At 33.0% G+C, this 23,004-nt stretch overlaps 1 protein-coding gene across 5 annotated transcripts in view; it reads right to left on the minus strand.

Annotated features, from left to right (window-relative positions):
• The window catches only part of SHOC1 (shortage in chiasmata 1), a 77,324-nt gene that overhangs the window by 42,032 nt on the left and 12,288 nt on the right, over nt 1-23,004 (minus strand). For 2 of the 5 annotated variants that reach the window (XM_057498924.1, XM_057498923.1), the window contains 10 exons: nt 18,887-19,068; nt 12,860-13,025; nt 12,506-12,653; nt 11,044-11,194; nt 9,992-10,108; nt 8,808-8,916; nt 5,204-5,298; nt 4,292-4,534; nt 1,695-2,111; nt 280-408 (listed from right to left, as the gene is read on the minus strand). In XM_057498924.1, the coding sequence (XP_057354907.1) occupies nt 280-408; nt 1,695-2,111; nt 4,292-4,534; nt 5,204-5,298; nt 8,808-8,916; nt 9,992-10,108; nt 11,044-11,194; nt 12,506-12,653; nt 12,860-13,025; nt 18,887-19,068 (1,757 nt within the window). The remainder of the gene's footprint in view (nt 1-279; nt 409-1,694; nt 2,112-4,291; nt 4,535-5,203; nt 5,299-8,807; nt 8,917-9,991; nt 10,109-11,043; nt 11,195-12,505; nt 12,654-12,859; nt 13,026-18,886; nt 19,069-23,004) is intronic. The other 3 variants (XM_036915661.2, XM_057498926.1, XM_057498925.1) reach the window with 3 other exon arrangements.

Below are 23,004 nucleotides of genomic sequence, written 5' to 3' on the forward strand. Positions count from 1 at the left end.
GGAATTGTAGTTTGCTCTTCTCTGATGAATGCAGGGAAGCAGCAATGTAAATGAGGGGAAAAGTAACACTTAGTGGACTGGAGTAGGGGCAATAGGAAGGAGCAGAGGCAGTGAATGGGGCATTCCAGGTTTGGAAGTAACTTGAAAGTAGGAGTGGAGTGAAGAAATATCTGAAACAAGTGAAGAAAATTACATGGAAAATGAGGAATGTCCTAGATACCCAGGAAAGGGCTTTCAAATTTGCTTAATTTGAATGCATTTCAAAAGCTTATAGCATACCTGATGCTTGAATTTCAGTGACATGACTTGTGCTCCTTTCCTGATTTATATCCTCTGGGGTTTTATTAGTACAAATAATAGGACTTTCTTCTTGAAGAGTCAGAGAATGTTCTTCTTTATCTCGAAATTCTAATAAAAATAATAATTTGCATTGTTAGGGAAACAACATTCCTTTACTTAAAATGCTTTCTTGTAATATGATCACAACTGTTAAAGTTCTTTGAAACACATCGATTTTAAATTAAAGAACTATTCAGGTCAATGGACTTCACACTGTGCTGGATAGGAAGCTGAACTGGTAATAACAGAAAGAAACTTGACATCAGATCAGTGTTTCAATCGTAGTTCTGACACTAGCTTCAGTTTCCTCATATGTAAAATATGGATAAATACACCTACTTTGAATATTGTTAAGGAGTAAACACCTAGTTCCTCACACCTAAAAGGCATGTATCATTCTACTTTTTCTCTAACTTTCCATATACCCTTCCATCTGCCATTAATCCTCTCCTATTGCCCCAAGCTCTCCCTATCTCCATCCTTTCTGAATTAGGTCAGTTCTTACTACTACTCACCCTTCAGCTCTCAGGCGTTTTCTATAAGAAGCCTTATATAATTGCCCACTAGACCTCCAGGATGGCACAGCACCCCTTCTTTTTGTTTCCTCAGTCTCTGTGCTACCTCTCTCCTTACACTTCCCAGGTAATATTTTGGTATATGTTTTACTTCTTGTCTTATTTTATAGTTGATTCAGGGGTAAAATCCTGTGTACACTGATAGTATATAGGACAGTAAGACCTAAGTATGCTCTAACTCTCACGTATAAATATTTTGTACTTATTTCATCTGGGTAACCTATGTCAAACACGTTCTAGAATACTTTTTTTTTTTTTACCAGAAGTGGAATGGTATCATGTATTACACTACCTTTGATATGGCTATAAGCAATGAATATAAAACAGTTACAACTCTAACAGAAACTCTTTGGTAAACTTAAAAAGAGTAATAAGCTATCAAATGGGCAAAGTGTTCTTAAATACTCATTAAAATGTAACTTAAAATACTGAGATAGAACTGTCAGGTAAAAGAGAAAAATGAATGGCAGAATGATCAACAAAAGGTAGAAATATTATGAATCTGTACAGCCAAGTTGCAGAAAGCAAGTTTTACAAATAGTGGGTTTCTTACAAGTTCAAACACACTTTTTAAATTTTCAGAAAATACATACCTACACCTATATCTATCCACTCACTTCTATCTCCATACACAATAACTTCCATGAATCAATGACATATTATTTGACTTTGAAAAATAACATATTCTATCTGAAAGTGCTTCATTTATCTTCTATAATAAATTATACAATTAGTCCTTGAAACTATGGTATCTATGCCAAACATTACTAAATTACCCACCAACATTTTCATCCCTATGCGTGACGTCGGTCTTTGAGGTGCAAGTCTTATACTTATTTCGCAGCAAAATAAAATCGCTCAAAAGGTCCAAATCATTCTTCTGCTTTTTACCAAGTTTAAGAGATGCTTTTTCAATTTTTGAAGAGCAAGATGATTCAATAGGTGGTACTGTGCAGTCAAGTTCCAAGTAATCTTCATTTTCTTTATTTTTATCTATTCTATAAACTAGTTCTAGATCATTCTTTGGTTTTTCTTCTTTTGTTGGTCTTTCAACAGAGATATATTCATCAGAAAAACACAGGTCTGGTACTTCTTTTGCCAGAGCTGGACTCTTTTGTGAAAGTGATAAATGATCATTTGTAGATGCCTCATTAATAAGTATAATAGGTGAGGAACAACTTGTAGGTTCTAGCCATGCTGAAATCAAAATAAAAATATTCAAATGACTTCCATGACTAAATAAGTGTTGTACTAGGGTATTAGGTAACTTTCAGTTGTGGGTTCTTATTAATGTAATTAAATCAAAGAAGTAATTTGTTTTTTTTCAACTTTTGGTCTGAATAAAGTAAATTTTTAAAAAGGGCAAAAATTCAACACCCCCCCTTTTTTAAAAATTAACTGGAGTTAGATTACCAGGCAAAGAATTCCAGAAAAGCTGTATAGCCAATAAGCTTACAGTAAGTCATAGTCTTGGAGGTAACAGTTACTCTAAGGGTCAAAAACTTCCATACCAAGCAAGCCACAGACCAGAAGAAAATACTGCAACATATGTACTTGAAAAAGGATTGTATTCAAAATATATAAACAACTCTTATAACTTAATGTTTAAAAAGAAAGCCAATTAAAGATTTGACAAAATATTTGAATACTTCATATAAGATGCACATGCTTCAACATGGATGAATCTTGAAAACATGCTAAATGAAAGAAACCAGTCATGAAAAGCCATATCTTGTATGACCCCATTTATATGAAATGTCCAGAATAGACAAATATATAGAGACAGAGAATAGCTTACTGGTTCCACAGCTGGGGAAAACAGGAAATGAATGCTAATGGATACAAAATTTCTTTTGGGATAATAAAATGATCTAAACTTGATTGTGGTGATGATTACACACCTATCAATATGCTGCAAATGACTGAATGGTATACTTTAAATGGGTGAATTGTAAAACTGTTATATATTGTTTATAAAAGAAGATATACAAATAGCCAATCAGCATGTAAAAAGATATTCATCATCATTAGTCAATAGGAAAATACAAATTAAAACTACAATGAGATACCACAACACACCCATTAGAATGGCTAAAATTTAAGACTGTCAATACTAAGTGCTGACAAGATATAAAGTAACTATAACTCTCATTGCTGGTGTAAAGGTGCAATGGTACAACCACTGGAAAACAATTTAGTAGTTTCTTATAAAGTTAAATATACATACACCATAAGATTCAGCATTTCCACTCCTAGTCACTTACGAGAAATGATAACATATGTGCACAAAAAAACTTTTACAAAAATGTTCATAACAGTTATACATAATAGTAAAAAACTAGGGAAAAATCCAGGAGAGTTGATAAATAAGCTGTGGTATGTCCATATAATGAAAAATTAGTCAGTAATAAAAAGAAATGAACTAGTGCACACACATTATGAGTGAATCTCAGAAATGTGCTGACTAAAAGAAGCCAGACACAAAAGAGTTCATATGGTATGATTCCATAAATTAAATTTTAGAATAAGAAGAGCTAATACACAGTGACAGAAAGTAGATCAGTAGTTACCTGGAGTCAGGATGAAGATTAGGATAGAGGGAGAATGATTGCAGAATGCAAAGGGGCACAAAGGGAACTTTTGAGAGTTACAGATTATACACAGTAATTTCTAAAATTCACTTTTAAATACATGTATTTACTCTACAATGAACTAAAAGTAATCTTTCCCAACTGTTTTAAGATGTGAATTTATTACTATTACACAAACTGATTTTAAAACTATATGTATGTCAATTTTTAATACATATATACTCCAGTAAGATAAAATTCAGGCTAAGTATGTTCCATTAAGTATAACTGCATGTATTACAGCCAAAATAACTCAAAAGACATTTTTGCTTTCTTAAGTTATATAAGTAAAAATGCTAAATGAGTAAACTTTTTGGTAATGAAGGAAGATTTCTATTGTTGAAGAACAGTTACTAGATGCTATTAAACACTCAAAGTTCAGCTGGCATGTTGAAAAAGTAAGTGTTGGTTTGTGTCTAGGCTGATGTATACAGAAACTAGGCTAGCAGTCATTTGTAAGAGGAAACAATGTCACTTTAATTGAAAATGACTAGAAATTTAAAACTGAGACTATACATTTTAGGACAGGACAGGATTTTAGGATTAGGAAGTCAAATTTCCACATGTTTTCAAAGAAGAAAATGGGACTTAGTGAAGCTCAAAGTTATAAATTCTGGCAGAACCAGAGCTAATATCGAATGCTGGAATTTGGTGATATTTCCCCAGTCACCCAGTGGAAAGCCAGTATCTAACATTTTCTCATGCTGAAAATGTTCACACAAGTGGTATTTACTATTATGCACTTACATTCTAATTGAAGCACTTCTGTAGGTAAAAATATCTCCTTTGTAGTATCACCAGTAGAGAGATCATCATGACATAAATATGTATTCAGATGTTCCAGAGTTGCTGTCATTATCAGATTTAGTCCTGCTTGCTTCCACCACTCTGTGCCTACAGGGTTTATTACAAGGTTTTCTTCTTCAATAGAAAGTATCTTTTTCAAATCTGCAACTGAATATTGACTGTTGGGTTCTTCAATTCTTGGCACTTAAAAAAACAGTAACAAGCCAACAAACAAATAGAAACAGTCCACAGGGCAAAAAAGATGAAAAACAGAACAAAAAGAACCATACCGAAAATTCCTTATGAAAGAGATTTTCACACATTAGGAAAAAAAGGGAAACGTGAAGTTATATCCAACATGTCATCTTCAAGATGCTAGTATTTGTAAAAGTTGAAAATATTATAGCAGTAGAAATAACATAGAGGATTTATTTCAGTCTATGGAAATACCATGAAGTTAACATTATTCTAGTCTTAGTAACTACTAAATTAATATATTTAATATCATTTTGAAGGATTAGTGTAAGATTTATTAAATCAGAAATTCAAATTAATTATAATGAGCCTAACAAGAAGACATATTTGATTAAATTTTAGGATAACTATATCTTAGGTATTTCCACTTCATTACTTTTTAGCCTAAATAGGGAGAAATCATAATGTATGGAGGAACTGAAGTAGCACAACTTATTATTATTATCTGCATTATAAGCACCAAGCCAAAATTAGAATTATACATTTTGAAATCCTAATTTTGGAACTATGCTTTTTATAACGACAGTAATAATAATAGTAAAAATAAAACTGACAATACATTCTACAGATTGTACCTTTTCATCTATAGTTTTAACATTCATATCAATTAATCCTTACCTGTAAGCAAAAATGAGTTCAAAGAGCTTCTGCAGCTTTCTAACTGTGACACCGTACAGTATCTGCTAGCTGATTCTTCAGCAGTAAGCAAACTACTGAAAAAGATGAGTTTAAGTTTAATGCATTAATAATTTTGTCTTTTGCTTAATAAAGTTTTATTTTAAGAAAAGTATTTTTCTAAGTACTCTTTACACTCAAAAACAAGTGAAAAATAAACTCCACTTCATAAATGTGTAAATTGAAGTAGAGAGTTCCATAGATCAAATTTCAAATACTTATCTCCTCCTTCCCTGGAAAGGTTTGCCAGCTGGTCAGCTCCTTAATTGCTCCTGCTTGTCTATAACTTACTCCTCTCTCTGTCTCCCTCAATGGAACTTGGAGCCAGAGGAGGCTGACTTGGGAGGATTTTAGCACTTCCATAAACTGACAGCAGGAACCCTCTAAGCAACCCAAAATAAAAATATTGAAGTAAAATTACATTGAAGTAAAATTACTGTACTTATCATATAAAATAGTAGCTTTAATACGAACTTTTGTAAACTTGCTCTCCCCAAGTCCATTCTAAACAGAAATTCTGGAGCCTCTACTGGCTTAGTAGCAGAACTATGAAAAAGTTCTGTCTGCTCTACCTTCGCAGGAAGTGACAAGTCCTAAAGTTAAACTCAGGTCCTTCAATCTTGGTGGGTGTGTGAGTGAGTCATATGTGTCTGTGTCTTTTTGGGTTTTGGGGGTAGAAGGGAGGAAATATGCATGATAATCAGTGTTAATCAGAGCTCTTCACTAGCTATGAAGTTACTAGACTTGATAGGAAGGTACCATTAATTCACAAACCTTTTAATCCATGCCCATAAAGCTCCCACTCCCTCCTAAGTGAGAATTGATTGTATTCTGTTTCTTTGTTCATATGGAACATATATGAGCATACTAAGTGTAAGTACTGCTAGTTATTTGACAGTCCTGGGCAGTAGAAAGCTAGGTTTTATGTTTAAGCCATCCAATTTACCCACATAATAAAAAAATCTGGCATATGTTGGCAAAATCTGAGATCCTAGACAATTGTTGAATCTTACCAAGGTCTCTGACAACCAGACTACTCAGATTGGAGGTAATTATTTTTAAAGTGAAAGGAAAGTGAAATATTCAGGCAAGGCACAGTGTTTTTTATTTTAACACTTTTCCTCTTCATTTTTAGTTTCACAGTTGAGGTATAAATCTATTTTTAAAATAGAGGTCAAAGTTTTTTTATTCATGAGCCAAATGGAAGTGATTTACCTCTTGCAAGTGAATGCAGCAGTGCTGAGACAACTTCTTTAAATTGTCTCAAGTGGCCCCAGAATCTTTGACTAATTCAAAGACCTTTTTTGTTCTAACTTTGGCAAATCATAATGTATAGATAAGACTTAAGTGTCATAAATTTTCATTAGATATTTGAGTTAAAACAATAAGTAAATATATAATTTCTGTGATTAAAAAGAGTGTATTATAGCTTAAGTACTTTCAATAACAGATTGAAATTCAAGATTATACTAATTTCTGCTAGTTTCTATTTCTGATTGCTAATCTGCCTTAACAAATGGATTAGGCCACATAGAGTAAATAAAAGAGTAAAAGAGCACTAAAAAAGACAGTATAGGTCCTGAAAATAACATCTTATACCTTAGTAAAGGGACCAAAAAGTATTTAAATAAGCAGTTTCTGTACTTGTCTCAGGCTATTTTTTAGATCTCCTATTTGACAAGGGCAGTTCTAGCTTATGGAAGACCTGTGTCACAGATTTACCCTCCAGTGACATAGTTCTTTGCCAGAAGCTGAGATAATTGGGACCCTCATGCCAGGCTACTCCATTTTATTCTGTGACACCTTCCTGAGAAGCCTGAACAGGTAGTGATGAGCAGTTCCAGTTGTCCCAGTAGCCCAACAGCGCTCTCCTCTGGTACATCAGGCAGTCATAGCTATAAACTCAAAACCCAGCACATAGCTCCCACGGTATTAACCCTGGGAACAACTCATTAGAAATTTGTAGACTTCCCTGTATTTTGAAAATGTGTTATTTTAGGACAAATTAAATTCCAGATTACAGTGGAAAGAAGGGGGCTGTACTGGTTATGTTGCTCATTTTGTGTCTGGCATAAGAAGCAGAGGAATGGGGTGACTTTATTCCAGGGTAGCAGGCTAACCTAATTTAGAAAACATTGTTTTATGTATTCCACATGGTATAAGAAAGCAACCAAAGCTGTCTCAGACCTACAGGGAAAAAATGCTGGACTATTAAGTTATGCAATTTTGGCTCAAACTAGAATACAATGATTCAGCCCTGCAATATCAATTCTGAGAAGATTATAGACCATTCTGTGCATTAACAATGGAGTGCTGAATCACTCCATTTGTGGATCAATACATGGTTCTGCATGTCTGGTTCCCCCAACACAGATACCACACTGAAGGGATAAACAAGGTCAGTGGCTGTCCTTGGTTAGAGATGGGATATGTTCTCTCATATTCCTAGGGGAGTACATTGATAGACAAATCTATTGATCAACAACTGTCCATACTGCCCTGTGACCCTTGGGTATTCCTGGTCAGAGAGCTATGACAAATCTTTTAGTAGACCTCATAAGAGCCTGCAAGGCATATACTATTCTTATCCCAATATTACAGATAAGGAAACTGAGGCACAGGGCAATTAACGTCACAGAGCTAGTAAGTGATAGATTCAGGCAATATGGCTCTAGTTCAGGGCTCTTAAGTACTTATTATGGGCTGAATCATGGCCCAATATTCATATACTGAAGCCCAAACTTTCAGTACCTCAGAATGTGACTATATTTGGAGATAGGGCCTTTAAAGAGGTAATTAAGTTAAATGGGGTGGTTAGGGTGGGCTCTAACCCAATATGGGTGGTGTCCTTATAACAAGAGGAAATTAGGACAGATAGGTGTGGAGGAAAAATCACATGAAGACAAAGGGAGAAGATAGCTATCTACAAGTCAAGGAGGGAGGTCTCAGAATGACTTCAGCGCTCCCTCCCAATATCTTGATCATGGACTTTTAGCCTCTAGACTGTGAAGAGGTAGACTTAGAGTTATTTACCATAGACAAGGTGTTTAAGCCACCCAGTCCATATTTGTTATGGCAACTAATACACCACTATGCTCTCTTTCATGGCAGTGCATGCCAACAGAGGCAGTACCATTGGCAAGCTCCAGAGGCAATATCCTAAGTAGATTGTTCCAATGCCAGAATCTTTAAAATTTTTCAAGTTATTTATTTTTAATAGTAATATATCCACATTCAAAATACAAAAAGTATAAGAGTCTGGCTCTATCACTTTCTAGTTCCCATATTGCCAGGCTACCCAGTTCCCTTCTGGACACAACAAAGGTTACCTGATTCTTGTATGTCCTTCTAAAGACATTCTATTCACAAAAAACCAAATATGTACATACATAGTCATATATTCCCTCTAGTTGCTTACTATAGACACTGTTCTATGTCTTACACGTTTTCACAGAAATATCTTAGAAAATTTCTTTATAAGGAGAGATTTAATTAAAGATTTTTTGTTCTGAAATGCAATTTGGTTCTAGATATAATCCTTACTTACATTTTACCAACAGGAGAAAATGGAAATGTCTCAAGTTCTGTACATAGCGAATTCACAGGAGAATATTGGCTTGCTAGATGTAGATGAGTTAATGGCATTTCTAACTCTACTAGAATACATGAAAATTTAGAAATCATAATATTACATAAACATTGAATGAAATTAAGTATAGTTTAGAACTTTTTGTAAGCTACTATGTTTGATTATTCTGTCACAACAGAAATTTTCAGTAAAAAAATGTGGGTTTCTTGAACTACAAAAATAATCATTTAAAATTTCTACCTATATAAGATATCACATGATATCTCAACTGTGATAGTGATGGTTTTTAAAAAAAATACATTGACAACTAAACTTTACTGAGTTTACTGTGTGGATAAATTCGAAGAGTTTTTTGTGTAATAATGCTTTAAATCGTAACAACTTATGTTGTCAGTACTTAGGAGATAGTACTATTTTTATCTCTATACTAAATATTGGTGATGTTAGGTAAATAACATTAATGGGGAATAATTCTTTACCTTAATAAATCTGGAGCCTAGGTGACCTAGTACAGACTTAAATATTTATGGGGTGGAATTGACAAACTGATCCTCACTTATTCATAGGTAGTCAGTGTGTTTCTATCACTCTTATAAATAAAGCAGTAAACTTCCAAATAAATTGTTAATGTGATACAATTATAAATGTAACTAAATAACAGTATCATCAATGTAGTTAAAAAGCAACATAATTTGGTATTACACCAGAACAAAAGATGATTCTGAGATTCCAAATTTGGTAAGATAGTAGTAATAATGATAGGGTTGCTATGGGGGATTAAAAAGTTAAATTTATAAAAGTGTAATAAGGGTCAGCAAGATTGCTAATACTGAGATAAAATACAAAATTTTATTTAATGAGCTATAGTATTATAACATTTTTATTTTTAATATTAATGCTATTTTCTCCATCTCTGTAACTATTTGCATATTATTTAGTTTTGAAGCTAGAAAGACAATGAGTTAATGACAGTAACAAATATAAAGGGACAGATAAGGGGAAAAATGACAACTTGGATTACAATGATCAAATTATAAACATGAAAACTGTCTCATAGTAGACCTTACATGTGAATGCACTGTACTTTTACATCATATAGAGGTATCCTCTGATAAACTCAGTGATTCCTTCAAAATTTCTACCTGGTTTACTGTATTCTGGTTTACCGCACTCTGATTCATACTGGCTTTGATTGATCAAAATCTCTGTGGAGCTGCATTTTATATCCTCAATGTTAATTCTATGCTTGGTAGTAAGATCTGAAAGAAAAGGAAGAAAGTCCACTATCGGCAAAAGTATTATTATATTAGTTGTTTTGTAATCTTGTTCATTAATCGGTGGCAATAACTTAGTACACCATCAGAGCCAAGTGAAGGCTGGAAATGTAACACCACAGTGACTCAGTAAAAGTCACTTGTCCTCTCCATTACCATTCCTAGATTTGTGTTCTGCTTAAAAAGCCCTTGGGTCACCCTGCAGTTTTGAGTTCTGCTGCATTTCCAATGATCCACTTACTCAGGCTGGCTTTTCATTCCCTTGCTTTGACTTGTAGACTGATCAGTAATTCACTTGATTTAGTCTTGTCTGCAAGAATCCTTCAAGTCTGTGGTCTATTGGCAAGCATCTCTGTTCTCAATGATTACCTCAAATCCTCCTTAACTCATCCCTAATAGTATTTATTTGATAATTTCAACTGGAATTTATGAATAGTTAAATATTTGAGTTCAAATTGTCAATAGAAAGAATTAAACAATTTTACTAAGTCTAATGGGATGAAACCATCTAAATCCTACATTATTCTAGGTTATGACTGGGTCTATTCCTAGTCATCTGATTTCATGAATTACTCTGAGTTTCTACATACCTAACTAAAGTCTGCACAGAATTTGTTAGTGTTTTGTCATTGTATATAAGGAAACAACTTAAAAAAAAATAGTATAGCCATTGGTGTTGTAGCTTTATTTGTATAATTATCTTGAAATTGTTAGATTAATTTCATAGATGTTCTAAGTTTGCAAATGTAAAGAGAAAGACAATGAGAAGAGTCTAATCAATCATTCTGAGATTTCACTGTAACCTGGAGAATACTTTTTTAAAAGCTGGAGGTAGAGAAAAAGGTTTAATGAATAAGAATTTTTACAATAACATCATTGAGTAGTTTTTATAAGTAAGAGATTTAAAAATTAATTTTCACCTCTTTTGAAAAGCTTTTCATTTTCATCTATAAAATTTATTGTTTCTGGCATTAAGTTTAATGACTCCTTTAGTTCTGAGAGTTCTGGCATATCAACTTCTTGTTTGTGGCTTGTAGATATTAAGAATTCACACTCAAGCAAAATTGACGGCTGAAATAATATATAAGTAAAACACTTTTAAGTGAGGTTTTCTAAATAAGTATTTCTGAATTCATAAACAGATATATTTGCTTAACTGGTATACCAAATTTTAAACTAAACCCAAACTTGAAATGTTTAATGTTATGCATACATTTGAAAAAACGATGTGTAGTAGCCAAAAATTTATTACATTATAAGCAATGTTCTGAGTAATGTCCTTTATGGCCACTGATTACATTACTGATATTTAATAGCCCTAGATATTGGGTATTAACATCTTCTTTTTTAATATCTTCTTTTGGCCTAATAACAAATTGTAAAACTTCCAAATTAAAAAAAAATCCCTGCAGCAGATGATAGATGGTGAAAAGGAGAAGTAAAAAGAGTAGATGCATCTTCACTGCACTCCATAGAATGTTTTTCTTTCATTCCTATGGATCCAAATTCCTCTCAACAAGTGAGACTATGTGAACAACTCTGAGTTAACAGAGAGGGAGAGTGTATTAGAGAAAAGGGGCTAATAGGTGAATTAACGTTTTTACCACATGGGTTAATAATTTTAATTGTGAGGAAATCCTTTAAATGCCTAAAGATAGATAGATATCCTAAATATGTATGTATCTTATTTCCAGCTGTCTTAAAAAATATTTAAATAAATTTTGTAAATATATCTAATCTATATGGGCCTAGGTTTTTTTCTTATTAATCTGAAAAATTATTTTCACTCTCAACTGCTAGAATTCTCCATATACTAATATCATATTAACAATTCTGTGTGCTATTGGAACTGCATGCTCTAAAAGAGGGGCTGCCTTTGGGAAGTTTGACCTTTAATATGCAAAGATGCATTCTTCCTTATTAAACCACTAGCAGCATGTAAAATGCAGTCTAAGACCATCTTTATGCTTAGTCCTTCAGTGAGATCACTTCTCTTGTAGTTCAAGTATTATCTGTTTTGTGTATAACTCACAAATCAACATTTCTAGCTCGAGTCTCCAATTTTTAAGTTAAAACATGATCACTTAAGGTCCTATACCAGCTATAATGATGAAAATCATTGGGAGAAGTTTTAAAATTCACCATACCTGAGTAGCACATCAGACAATTAAATCAGGATATATCTGGGTAGAAGCCAGGCTTCAGTATTTTATTAAAATTCCCCCAAGTTAATAACAATGTGTAGCCAAGGTTTAGAACCACTATCTTAGAAGTAAACTTGACTCCTTAGTTGATACATGTTCAACCCACTATCAAGTCTTTTTAACTTGACAACAGTACATGGTCAGTGTGTATCTAAAATTTATAGAAGTGTGCATTTACTTTCATAAAAATATTACTGAAAGCAAGTATTACAGCTTCATTTAAACCTACTGTATCTTCTAACTTCTCCTGACAAAAGTTCTCTTTATCCACATATCCATCTTCATTCACAAGAACTTTAAAATCTCTTGGAAAAGAGAAACATTCCCTTGACAAAAATAAAACATTAAATTAGTGTTTACTAAAAGCAAAGTACATACTAAATGTAGCCAATCAAAATACATAATGATTTAAATTAGAGTTGAGGTAAAGCAATGGTAATAATATATTATCAATGATAACATCTAGACTTTTGAGCATACAAAGAATATTTTCTCATCTTAAAATTATTTACAGTACTGGGCAATTAAGTACCTGAGATAATTAGCTTCTGTGAAGATTTGTTTGTTGAAATCCAAAAGGGGGTCCTTTACTAAAAATAGTTTTAGCCTACTCAACAGAGTATGCAAAGTTGGTAGCTGACTTTTATAGTCTACCAAGTTATTTTCAAAAATTAATTCTTCATCATCAATAGACAAATCTGAAAAGAAATAAAACATAAAACAGAATAAGAAAAGATCTAAGAGTTATACGAAAGGATCTAGATAGCTACTACAGCCAGTCTTAAATATAGCCAGAATTTTCAAACACATTTTTAATTCTTTAGTTCTTGATTGTGCTGGGTATATAAAGCATGCAGAATAGTATTGGTATATAGGTAAAAGTTCAAGAAATTTTAACATTATTTATTACATTGAGTAGTAACCAAATATCCTAAAAGAGTTTTAATGGCCCACAGTTTTTCAACAACCATTAGTTTAATCAGTGGAGGGAAATATCCTGTAGCTTTATGCTTCAAAATAGCCAGGTGTAACTTAAACAAAACTGTAAAGAAATAAGAATATTTGACTTTCGTTGACCCTTGTCTTTCCTTTGCATCATTGTATCTCTGAGGGTCTCCAATTCATCTCCAGAGACTCTGAGGTGTAGAGAATGGAGATAGTCTACAAGGCCTACAAATGTGATCGACCCTAATTCTACCACTCTAAGGTTATTCAAATATGGTTGTTAAAAAATGAATTACAGTAAATGTTATATCACAAAATATCTAATTGAGAAGTGTAATATATCTTACTTATTAGGAAACACTACTGCTAACAGTTAATTGCTGGAATAAACTTCTTTCTCTCCTCACCCTACCATGTTTGGGTTACTTTAGAATCTTGGCTAACTGTATCATTGCTTTAACAGTTTCTGAGCCAAGGGAGGGAACACAGAACTTGCTCCCATTCTTCAATGAGCCCTTGAGTGGAAAAAGAAAAGGTGAAATATAAGTTCAGATGAGGAACTGGTCAGAAAGCCAAGCTTCCAAGAGCAAAACCACCTTGAAGGGGGAGCAGTGGTCTCTTGTTCTGGGCAGATAGGTAGTTTTAGAATGGCATGAGCAAGAGACTGCATGGACTGATGTCTCCCATGTCTGACTACATCTTTGGCACGTAGTGCTCAATAACCATGTGGTGTAAAGCAGGCAGCCAGGAAACATCCCTTTGCTTGGTGCTATCCTGAAAACAGAACTTGATATGTAAACTAGTTGCCTAAAAGATTATCTCAACCTCTTAAGTTCCTGATAATTTTGTGGCCAAGAGCTTCCTATAACTAATTTTGTATATTTCTTTTACGTAACAAAGAAAGCCAACCAATCAATTCCATGTCTAAGCAGGACTTCCTACATCTGTTCTCTAAGTATTAATGAAGTCATATTAACAGTAAAAACCCAAATAGCACTTGTTTATATCCCCATCTCTACCTTCCACTTCCAAATACAGATCCTCTAGTCATCTTCCCTTCCTATAGGCTCATCCTCACATTTCTGGGTGTTTCCGGGGACATCTCATATCAAGTTATGAGGTCTTGTTTTCTAAAGACCCTTTTCTGATGGAGCCACTTGAGGGCAGCATGATACCACACCAATGTTCTTTATAACTACAAAGGTTTTACCAAGGGTGCTGCTTATATTTTTCTGGCTAGACAGCATTCCCTGGAGTTCTTACTTTATTACATTACAGCTATTATATGTACCAACACAGATATGAGGAGACTGTTTTCCTCTAATGTAGAGGAGTGTTAAATTCACGAGGATACAAAATTCTGGCTACTTAGAAGTATGAGAAGCAGCAGAAAACAGGTCTAGGGATAGAAAAGAGGACAAATTTATTCTATGTGGAAGATACTTTTGTCTACCTAAAAGAAAACCAAGATAATTAAGTGAAAACAAAGGAGTTCGCTAAAGGTATCTGATAAAAAATAATGAAATCAGTGATTTTCAAATATATATAAAAAACTAGTCAAAAATTAATGGAAAAACTCATTCATACTGGCCACAGGTATACAAATATTGAGAAATAAACATAACACAATTATAAAGAAAGAATATGGAAGAAACCATAAAACTTTAATGAGGACCATTAAAAAAAACTTGCAGAAAAAGCAAGATAAACCATTTTTCTGATTAGCAAGACTAACTATGGCAAAAAAATTTTTTTAAGTCCCAATAACATTTCAGTTTCTCAAGAGGTCTGTTTTGGAGCCTGGAAAAACTGATTACAAAGTAAATCTGGAAGAATAAAGATATGAGAATAGGAAAAACAAAACAAAAAAGAGAAGACTACTAATACATGTTATAATTATATATTAGTTAAAACTGTATGATATTGACACAATAATGGGCAAATCAATAGAAAATCCAGAAGCAAACTCTTATATGGAAAAGGATTCAGCATATGATATAACTGTCATTTTTAATCAGTGGGGAAAGGGAAGACTATTCCATGAATGACATTGGGACAACTGCCAAAACATGCAGAAAAAATATTTTTTATTCTTACTTTTAAACAATACCAAAATCTTAAAGAAAATGAATAAATATTTATCTAATTCAAGGAAGAATTTTCTAAGTATAAATGCAATGAAAGAAACCATAAGGGAAAACATTGACAGGACTAGTTAATTTCAAAATAAATATATTTGGGGTCATTGATATATATGACATATTAAGATTAAAATATAAGAATTGATAAAAAGACAAAAGTGAGAATTCACAAAATAAAAATAGGCAAATGGCCAAGAAACATGAATAATTTTTTTAATGCAAATAAAAATATAATTTTTTGCCCATCACATTGGTTAAAATGTATTACCACAATATCAGTAATAATATACTCAGTGATGACAAGGTTGTTGTGAACAGGGTATTCTCATACCATGCTAGTGGACATGTAGCTAAAAAAAATACTTAGATCAAATAATTCCATTTCCATGAATTCATTCAAAGGAAATAACTGGAAAGGGGAACATACATTTATGTACATATTTGAAACTAAAAACATTAGTGTTCTCAAATTAGGAAATGGATGATACATATGTAAGATTTAAAACTGCAGCCATTAAAAGCCGTGGTTTTGAAGAAATCTTAAATATATGGTGAAATGTTCCCAAGATAATGTTAACATTTAAAAATAAAATAATGCATGCACAGTAGGATCACAATAGTAAAATGATTTATGTTTAGATATTATAGGATTAGAAATTTTTAGTAAAGGAACATTCTACACACTTCAGGTGTCGATATCTTAATAGATGTAGAAAAACATTTTAAAAATTCAATCTTCATTCATGATCAGAAGCTCTTAGCAAACTGACAACAGAAGGAACTTCCTCAACCCAAAAAAGCGAATTCTTCTAACATTTCACCATTGAAACTGAAGTAAACATTGAAAATGATGTAAACATTGAAATGATATTTATGTCACCTTTAATGGTGAAATGTTGAAGTATTTATTGTCAAGAGCAAGGCAAGGATGACAATTATCACTGTTTCTGTTGAACAATGTACTGGAAATCCTAGTAACCACAGTGAGACTAAAAAAAAAGGTAAATGTTGTGAAAGAAGAAATAGATGGCCAATGAAAAGCATTATCTCAAAGAGATATCTGTACTTCCATTGTAGCACTATCCACAATAGCCAAGGAATAGGAATCACCTAAATGTTGACAATGAATGGATAATAAAATGTGATCATGTGCATATAGACACACAAACTTCACAGGGGAATATTACTCAGCCTTAAAAAAAAAGGAAACCCTGCCTTTTGCTACATAGATGAACATGGAGGGTATTTTGCTAAGTGAAATAAGCCATACAGAGAACAGTAATTATTGTAATGAATCACTATATGTGGAATCTAAAAAAAAAAACAACAGAACTGATGGAATTGGAGAGTAAAATGGTGGTTTTCAGAGGTGGGTGGGGGAAAAAAAGACAGGTTGGTAAAAAGGTACAAACTTCCAGTTACAAGATGAATAAGGTCTGAGGATCTGATGTATAACATGGTGATTATAGTTAATAATACTGTAGGGTATAGCTGAAATTTGCTAAGAGAGTAGAACTTAAATGCTTTCTAAAAAAAAAGAAAAAGAGAAGGGTAAATATGTGAAGTGAGGAATGTGTTAATTCGGTGATGGGAATCTCCTTTCACATTGTTTATGTGTATCAAATCATCACATTGTACACTTAAAATAGATTACAATTTTATCTATCAATTATATGTCAATAAAGCTGATAAAAACATGTGGGTGGTTGATGAAGCCAGTGGACTGCTGCTTTTTATTATAAACCTTGAATAACTATTTGACTTTCTAAACTATGAGCATATATAACTTTACTTTTTAAATTAAAAATAAATCTGCATTTGCATTTGCTTATACATTCTGACAGGATATTCATAAAAATTGTTATATTTATTGACAAATAATATGTGAATGTGGTAGAAAAATGAAGAAAGATATATCAATATATCAAGAAAATCAGCCATTGTTTTTATCTCTTAAAGAAATAATGTTATTATTTAATAACATAATTTAATGAGTAACTATATTTCTTATAAGACAGCAAATTTACACATCAATTGAATTTCAAAGTATAATACATTCCTTTTGATTTAGACAGTGATGCCAAAATATTTATATATCTGGCAGTGATCAAAGTAGCTGCAAAGAAAATTAATGAAATTGCATATCTAAATCTATAAAATGATGTCTAATGACATAGGCCCCCTAAGGAAATATAGAATATGGGCAGTTCATATACATTTGGGAAACTTAAGTATATCTTCATCAGTGAATAATAGTTAAAGAAGCTTCTGATTCTGGCTGACAAGAGATATTATGAAATTTGCCAAAAGTAGCTTCTAGTTTGCCACATTAATAATAATAACTATGTTTGGATAGCCTTTTCTTTTTCACAAACCACATCTTTACATTACAAAATACATATATGTTATTTGATGTCCACATTTTTATAAGAAAATAGGAGAATATGTTAAAATAAGTTATAGAAAATAGAAAATGATTAAAAATTTTAATGTACCAAAATTGTGTCACTCTTTAAGAGTAGATTTGTTCTATGATCAAATCTTCTGAGCCCAAATTCAGACTCTTCTTATTATATCATACTCTCAAGTTTAGTTGTTAATGCAATCTCTCTTTTCAAACTATAAGAAGGGTTTTTAACTCTATATATCATCACATGCCTATTTGCCAACACTAAAAATTTTATGCACAATTTATGGATTTACATAAAAGCAGTAGAAGAACCAAATTATTTTTCATGCTCAAGCTACTGCATAACTTAAATTCTAGTAGCATTACATAATAATTATATAATAGGAATAAATGTAAAATATTCCCTTTTTAACTTAAAAAGGGAATAGCTTGTTGTACATACAAGAAAGGTAGTTCTAAGCAAGTTTTTATCTGGTTGGAGGAACTCAGCACAGCACCCTCTAGTAAGAAGAAAGATTTGGAATATACTTTAGATAAAATATACTTTTAATTATTATTTATGTTAAATTTATATAATGTCAAAACTGGGTGAATTTCCTGATCTAATACTGCAACTATTCCAACTCTGCTTTGAATTATGGTTTTTAACATAAATTATATGTGACTGAAAATCTTTAGCTTATTTTGAAAGTAAAATATAGTCATTACTTAATAATCAACTAATTTAATGTTACACCAAATTTCTGTGTCATCAGATCTGTACACTGATGCTAGTATCATTATAGCAATATGTTGTGCTATAATTGATCACACTGTGATCAAGTCTGAGGCTATTTTGAGGTCCACCACACTTGAACCCCCAAAACAATCAAGTTTACGAAAAAGAGATTAACATGAAAGAAAATATTTCCCTAATGTGGCAGAGTTTAGAATTATAATATTATAGGTGGATATCTTCAATAAAATATAATTTTTTAAATCCAGTAAAATAAAAGCTCACTGAAATGAAAATCTGTATGTTAGCAAGAAATGTTTTTAACAATGGAAATAGCAAATGTTTTACCTTGGTTCTGTGCTTGAAGTGCTGGATATTTTTCTGAACAGCTGACAAGTGTGAAGACTTCATTGTAGTCCTTATGGGTGTATAAGCTGGCTTCCTCTACTTCAGTTTGGGAGTTTGGATTTGAACTTGGAACAACTTCAAATTCACAGTTAATATGGATCGCCTTTCCTGTAATTGTTTTTCTATGACATTACAAAATTACCAATTTTATGTATGTCCTATTTTAAAACACCTTTATTAGCAAATAGTATATGTTATTGTAGAAAAATTACCAAATTCCCAACAGATACAGAGAAAATTTTCCCTTAGACCCACCATTCGAGATGTTTTAAAATTATGTTCTCAATTATTTTTAATATTTTTGAACAAAAGTGGATTATTAATGTACATAGATAGTATTCTGTAATACTAAACAACATTCTTTTTTGCTAAACAAAGAAGCATGAGCACATTTATATGTCAATCAATGTACATCCCACTGCATTTGTGAATGGATAAACAGGATCCCATTGTATTGGTAAATGATAACTTATTCAACCAGTTCCCTGTTGGAGATTTAAATATGTTGTAATTATTTGCTACTATAATGCAAGGAATATCTTTGTACATTTGTCTAATTGTTTTTTCTCAAAATACATTTCCTAAAAACAGATATGATGAGGTTAAAGGAATACAGATTTTTAGACTGCCACACACTGACAGAATTGCCCTTGTGCTGGATATTCAATGACTGCTCTTTCATATTATTATCTGACCTTTCATACTCCGTTTTTCAACTTGGGAGGCTGATCTCTGTGAACCAACTAAGTTCCCTTTCCCCTCTGCCTTCTAGTTAAGAAGTACTGGAAGAAGATCAAAGACGGGAAGAGACAGGTTGGGGTATTTTTTTCCTCAGGTCCTTCCCACCTGGGCCAGAGTTTGAAAGCAGCTGAATTCTTCTACCAATAGTTTCATCTGCTGTCTGGCAGCCCCTCTCCTATAGCTGTAGTTCTCATTGGGTTAGTTACTGCTCAGTCCCCTTGCCCCTTCAGGCTTAGGGTGGTAACAACTTCCTGCTCTTGCTAGTCCTGGGCACTTTTTTTTGGCTTCCTTGACCTTGCTCTTAATCTTGCCTCTTCCTGATTGATCCAGGTATACCTGCCATTGTATATACCATTGGATATTTACATTCACAAGAGGTCTTTCTAATGAATCTTTCAAGAGATAAATATATTATTGGCATTTAACTACACATCCTAATTACTTTTTCTATATCCGAAAATATTTTATCTTGAATAATTCCCTATACAGACTGAAAGAACCAAAATCAACATAATTCCCCAAAGTAACTGAAGAAAAAATGATTATGTCATATCTTAAAATCATAGAAAAATCTCTAAAGTTTTTACTTTACTCTTTAAAAAAATACAAGGTACAAGAAAAAATATTTCAAATCACCCAGGTCCATATTATTCACAAGAACCTTGATTCCTATGTAGATCTTTGAAGACTTCTAAATTTACTGCTTATATAGATGCTTTTTCTTTTTTTAATAAATGCTTTTAATAAACATTTAAATGAAACAGAGTCATCACTTTGTGATAATCCTTGTTTTGGGAATAATCTTATAGTTTTGAGAAAACCCGATCAATTCTCCTTAGTTATAAATGATCTATGAAGACTAGTATTTCCTTGATCTCTTCCCATCTCCTTGTCCAATATTATCTTTTCTTTGTTCACTGATATCTCCTCTGCCTAACCTGAAGATACTGATGTTCCCCAGGTTTCCAATCTAGATTGTCTTTGCTTTCTTTCCATATCATTATTTTTTGGGTAAGTTCATCCATTCCTATTCACTAATTTTTTAACTTAAATATTTTTAACTTAAATATTTATTGAGTATCTATAATGTGCTAACACTATTTTAGACATTGGGAATTGAGTGGTAAACAAAACAAGGTTTTGTTCCCATGAAGCTTACCAGCTAATGGGACTAATGGGACTATAGACAAATAAATATTTTTTTAAATGTTAGGTGGTTAAAAAAATGTTAAGAATGAAATATAATATTAGGCTATCAAGTAACAGCGAGAGAGTTGGTAAGAAGTATATTTTAGAGACAGTAGTAGTCAGCCCTCTGAGGAGCTGATAATTTCGCAGTTACCTGAAAAACGAAAGGGAGTAAGCCATTCAAGGCCTAAAGGGGAGGAACAAGGTTGGTATATTCTAAGAACAGCAGAAAGGTCAGGGTGACTGGAACAGAGTAAGGTTAAATGGATAGGCAGGGATGAGACCATGCTGGACTTTGTAACACTTAGTAAGAACTTTAGATTTTATTCCAGGTTAAATGGGATACCATTGGTGAGTCATAACAGCTCATGACTGGATTTGTTTTAAAAAAAAAATCCCAGGTGAACTCTTAGAAGAAAATACAAAAGTAAACCCTTTAGATATTTAGATTAGGTAAAGCCTTCTTAGATATGACAAGTGACATAAAAAGCACGAGTGACAAAAAAAAACTAGATAAATTGGGCTTCATCCAAATTTTTTAAATTTGTGCTTCAAAGGATACCATCAAGAAAGTATTGGCAACGATGTAAATGAATTGTAACCTTCATATGCTGCTGGTGGGAATGTAAAACGTACAGCTGCTTGGAGAACAGTCTGGTGATTCCTCAAACGGTTGAACACAGAGTTCTCATAAGACTCAGCAATTCCTCTACTAGAAAAATGAAATCATATGTCTGCACAAAAGTTTGTCGCAAATGTTTATAGCAGCATTACTCATAATAGCCAAAAAGTGGAAACAAACCAAATGCTCTTCAACTGATGAATGGGTAAATAAAACTGGTATGTCTATAAAACATGGAACATAATTTGGCCATAAAAAATGAAGTGCTGACACATGATAGCATACAGACGAACCTAGAAAAACATTATGCTAAGTGGAAGAAGCTAGTCACAAAAGATCACATATTGTATGTATGATATTGTGATTTATAATAAATATATATTTGTTCTTCATCCCTGTTTCTGGCACAGATCTCCTAAACCCCTCAGAATTTCCTAAGTGTTGAGAGCAATAAAGGTGTCTTTGGTTATGCTAATGAGGTGACTTTTGTAAAGCACCAAGGATGGGGAAGAAGAACCAATCATGTGACTAGATAGATGGAACTCTCAGTCCCACCTTACTGACCTCCAGGAAGGGAAAAGGGATTGGAGGTTGAGTCAGTTGATATTGGCCAATGATTTAATCAGTCATGCCTGTGTAATGAAACCTTCCTAAGACACCAAAGGATGGGGTTCAGAGAGTTTCTGGGTTGGTGAACACACAGTGGTGCTGGGAGTGTGGCACAATGGAAGGGGCTTGGAAGTTCTATGCCCTTTCCCCATGCCTTGCCCTATGCATCTCTTCCATCTGGCTGTTCCTGAGTTATATCCTTTAATAATAAACAGGTAATTTAGTAAGTAAAATATTTCTGTGAATTCTGTGAGTCTCTCTAGCAAATTGATTGCACCCAAGGAGGGGTTCTTTGGAATCTGTAGCCAGGTAGTCAGTCAGAAGCACAGGTGATAATCTTGACTTACAAGCAGGGGTGGGGCAGTTCTGTAGCACTGAGCCCTTAACATGTGGGATCTGATACCATTACCTGGTAGACAGTGTCAGAATTGAGTTGAATTGTAGGATACCCAGCTGGAATCAGGGCATTGCTTGTTGGTGTGGGGAACACCCTTCCCACTCCACGCTGGAATTGATGCATGACTTTGGTATGATTCTATTTATATAAAATGTCCAGAACAGGCAGATCTAGAGAGGCAGAAAGTACACTGGTGGTTGCCTGTCTGGGGAAGGAGGGAAAGAATGGGGAATGACTGCTTATAGGTATAGGACTTCTCTTTGTGTTGATTAAAATGCTCTAAAATTGATTGTGGTGATAGTTATACAACTCTGGATATACTAAAAGCCACTGACTTGGACATTTTAAGTGGGTGAATTATATAGATATGAATTATATCTGAATAAAGCCATTTTTATAAATGAAGCAAACAAAAGATTATAAAGCTTGAAGTCAGACAGACTGGGATTTGAGTATTGATTTCTAGCTCCAACTATTGACTTGCAGCAAGAGTATGGGCAA

This window comes from Manis pentadactyla, chromosome 3 (genome assembly GCF_030020395.1).
Source record: "Manis pentadactyla isolate mManPen7 chromosome 3, mManPen7.hap1, whole genome shotgun sequence".
In the NCBI taxonomy this organism is placed as follows: Eukaryota; Metazoa; Chordata; class Mammalia; order Pholidota; family Manidae; genus Manis; species Manis pentadactyla.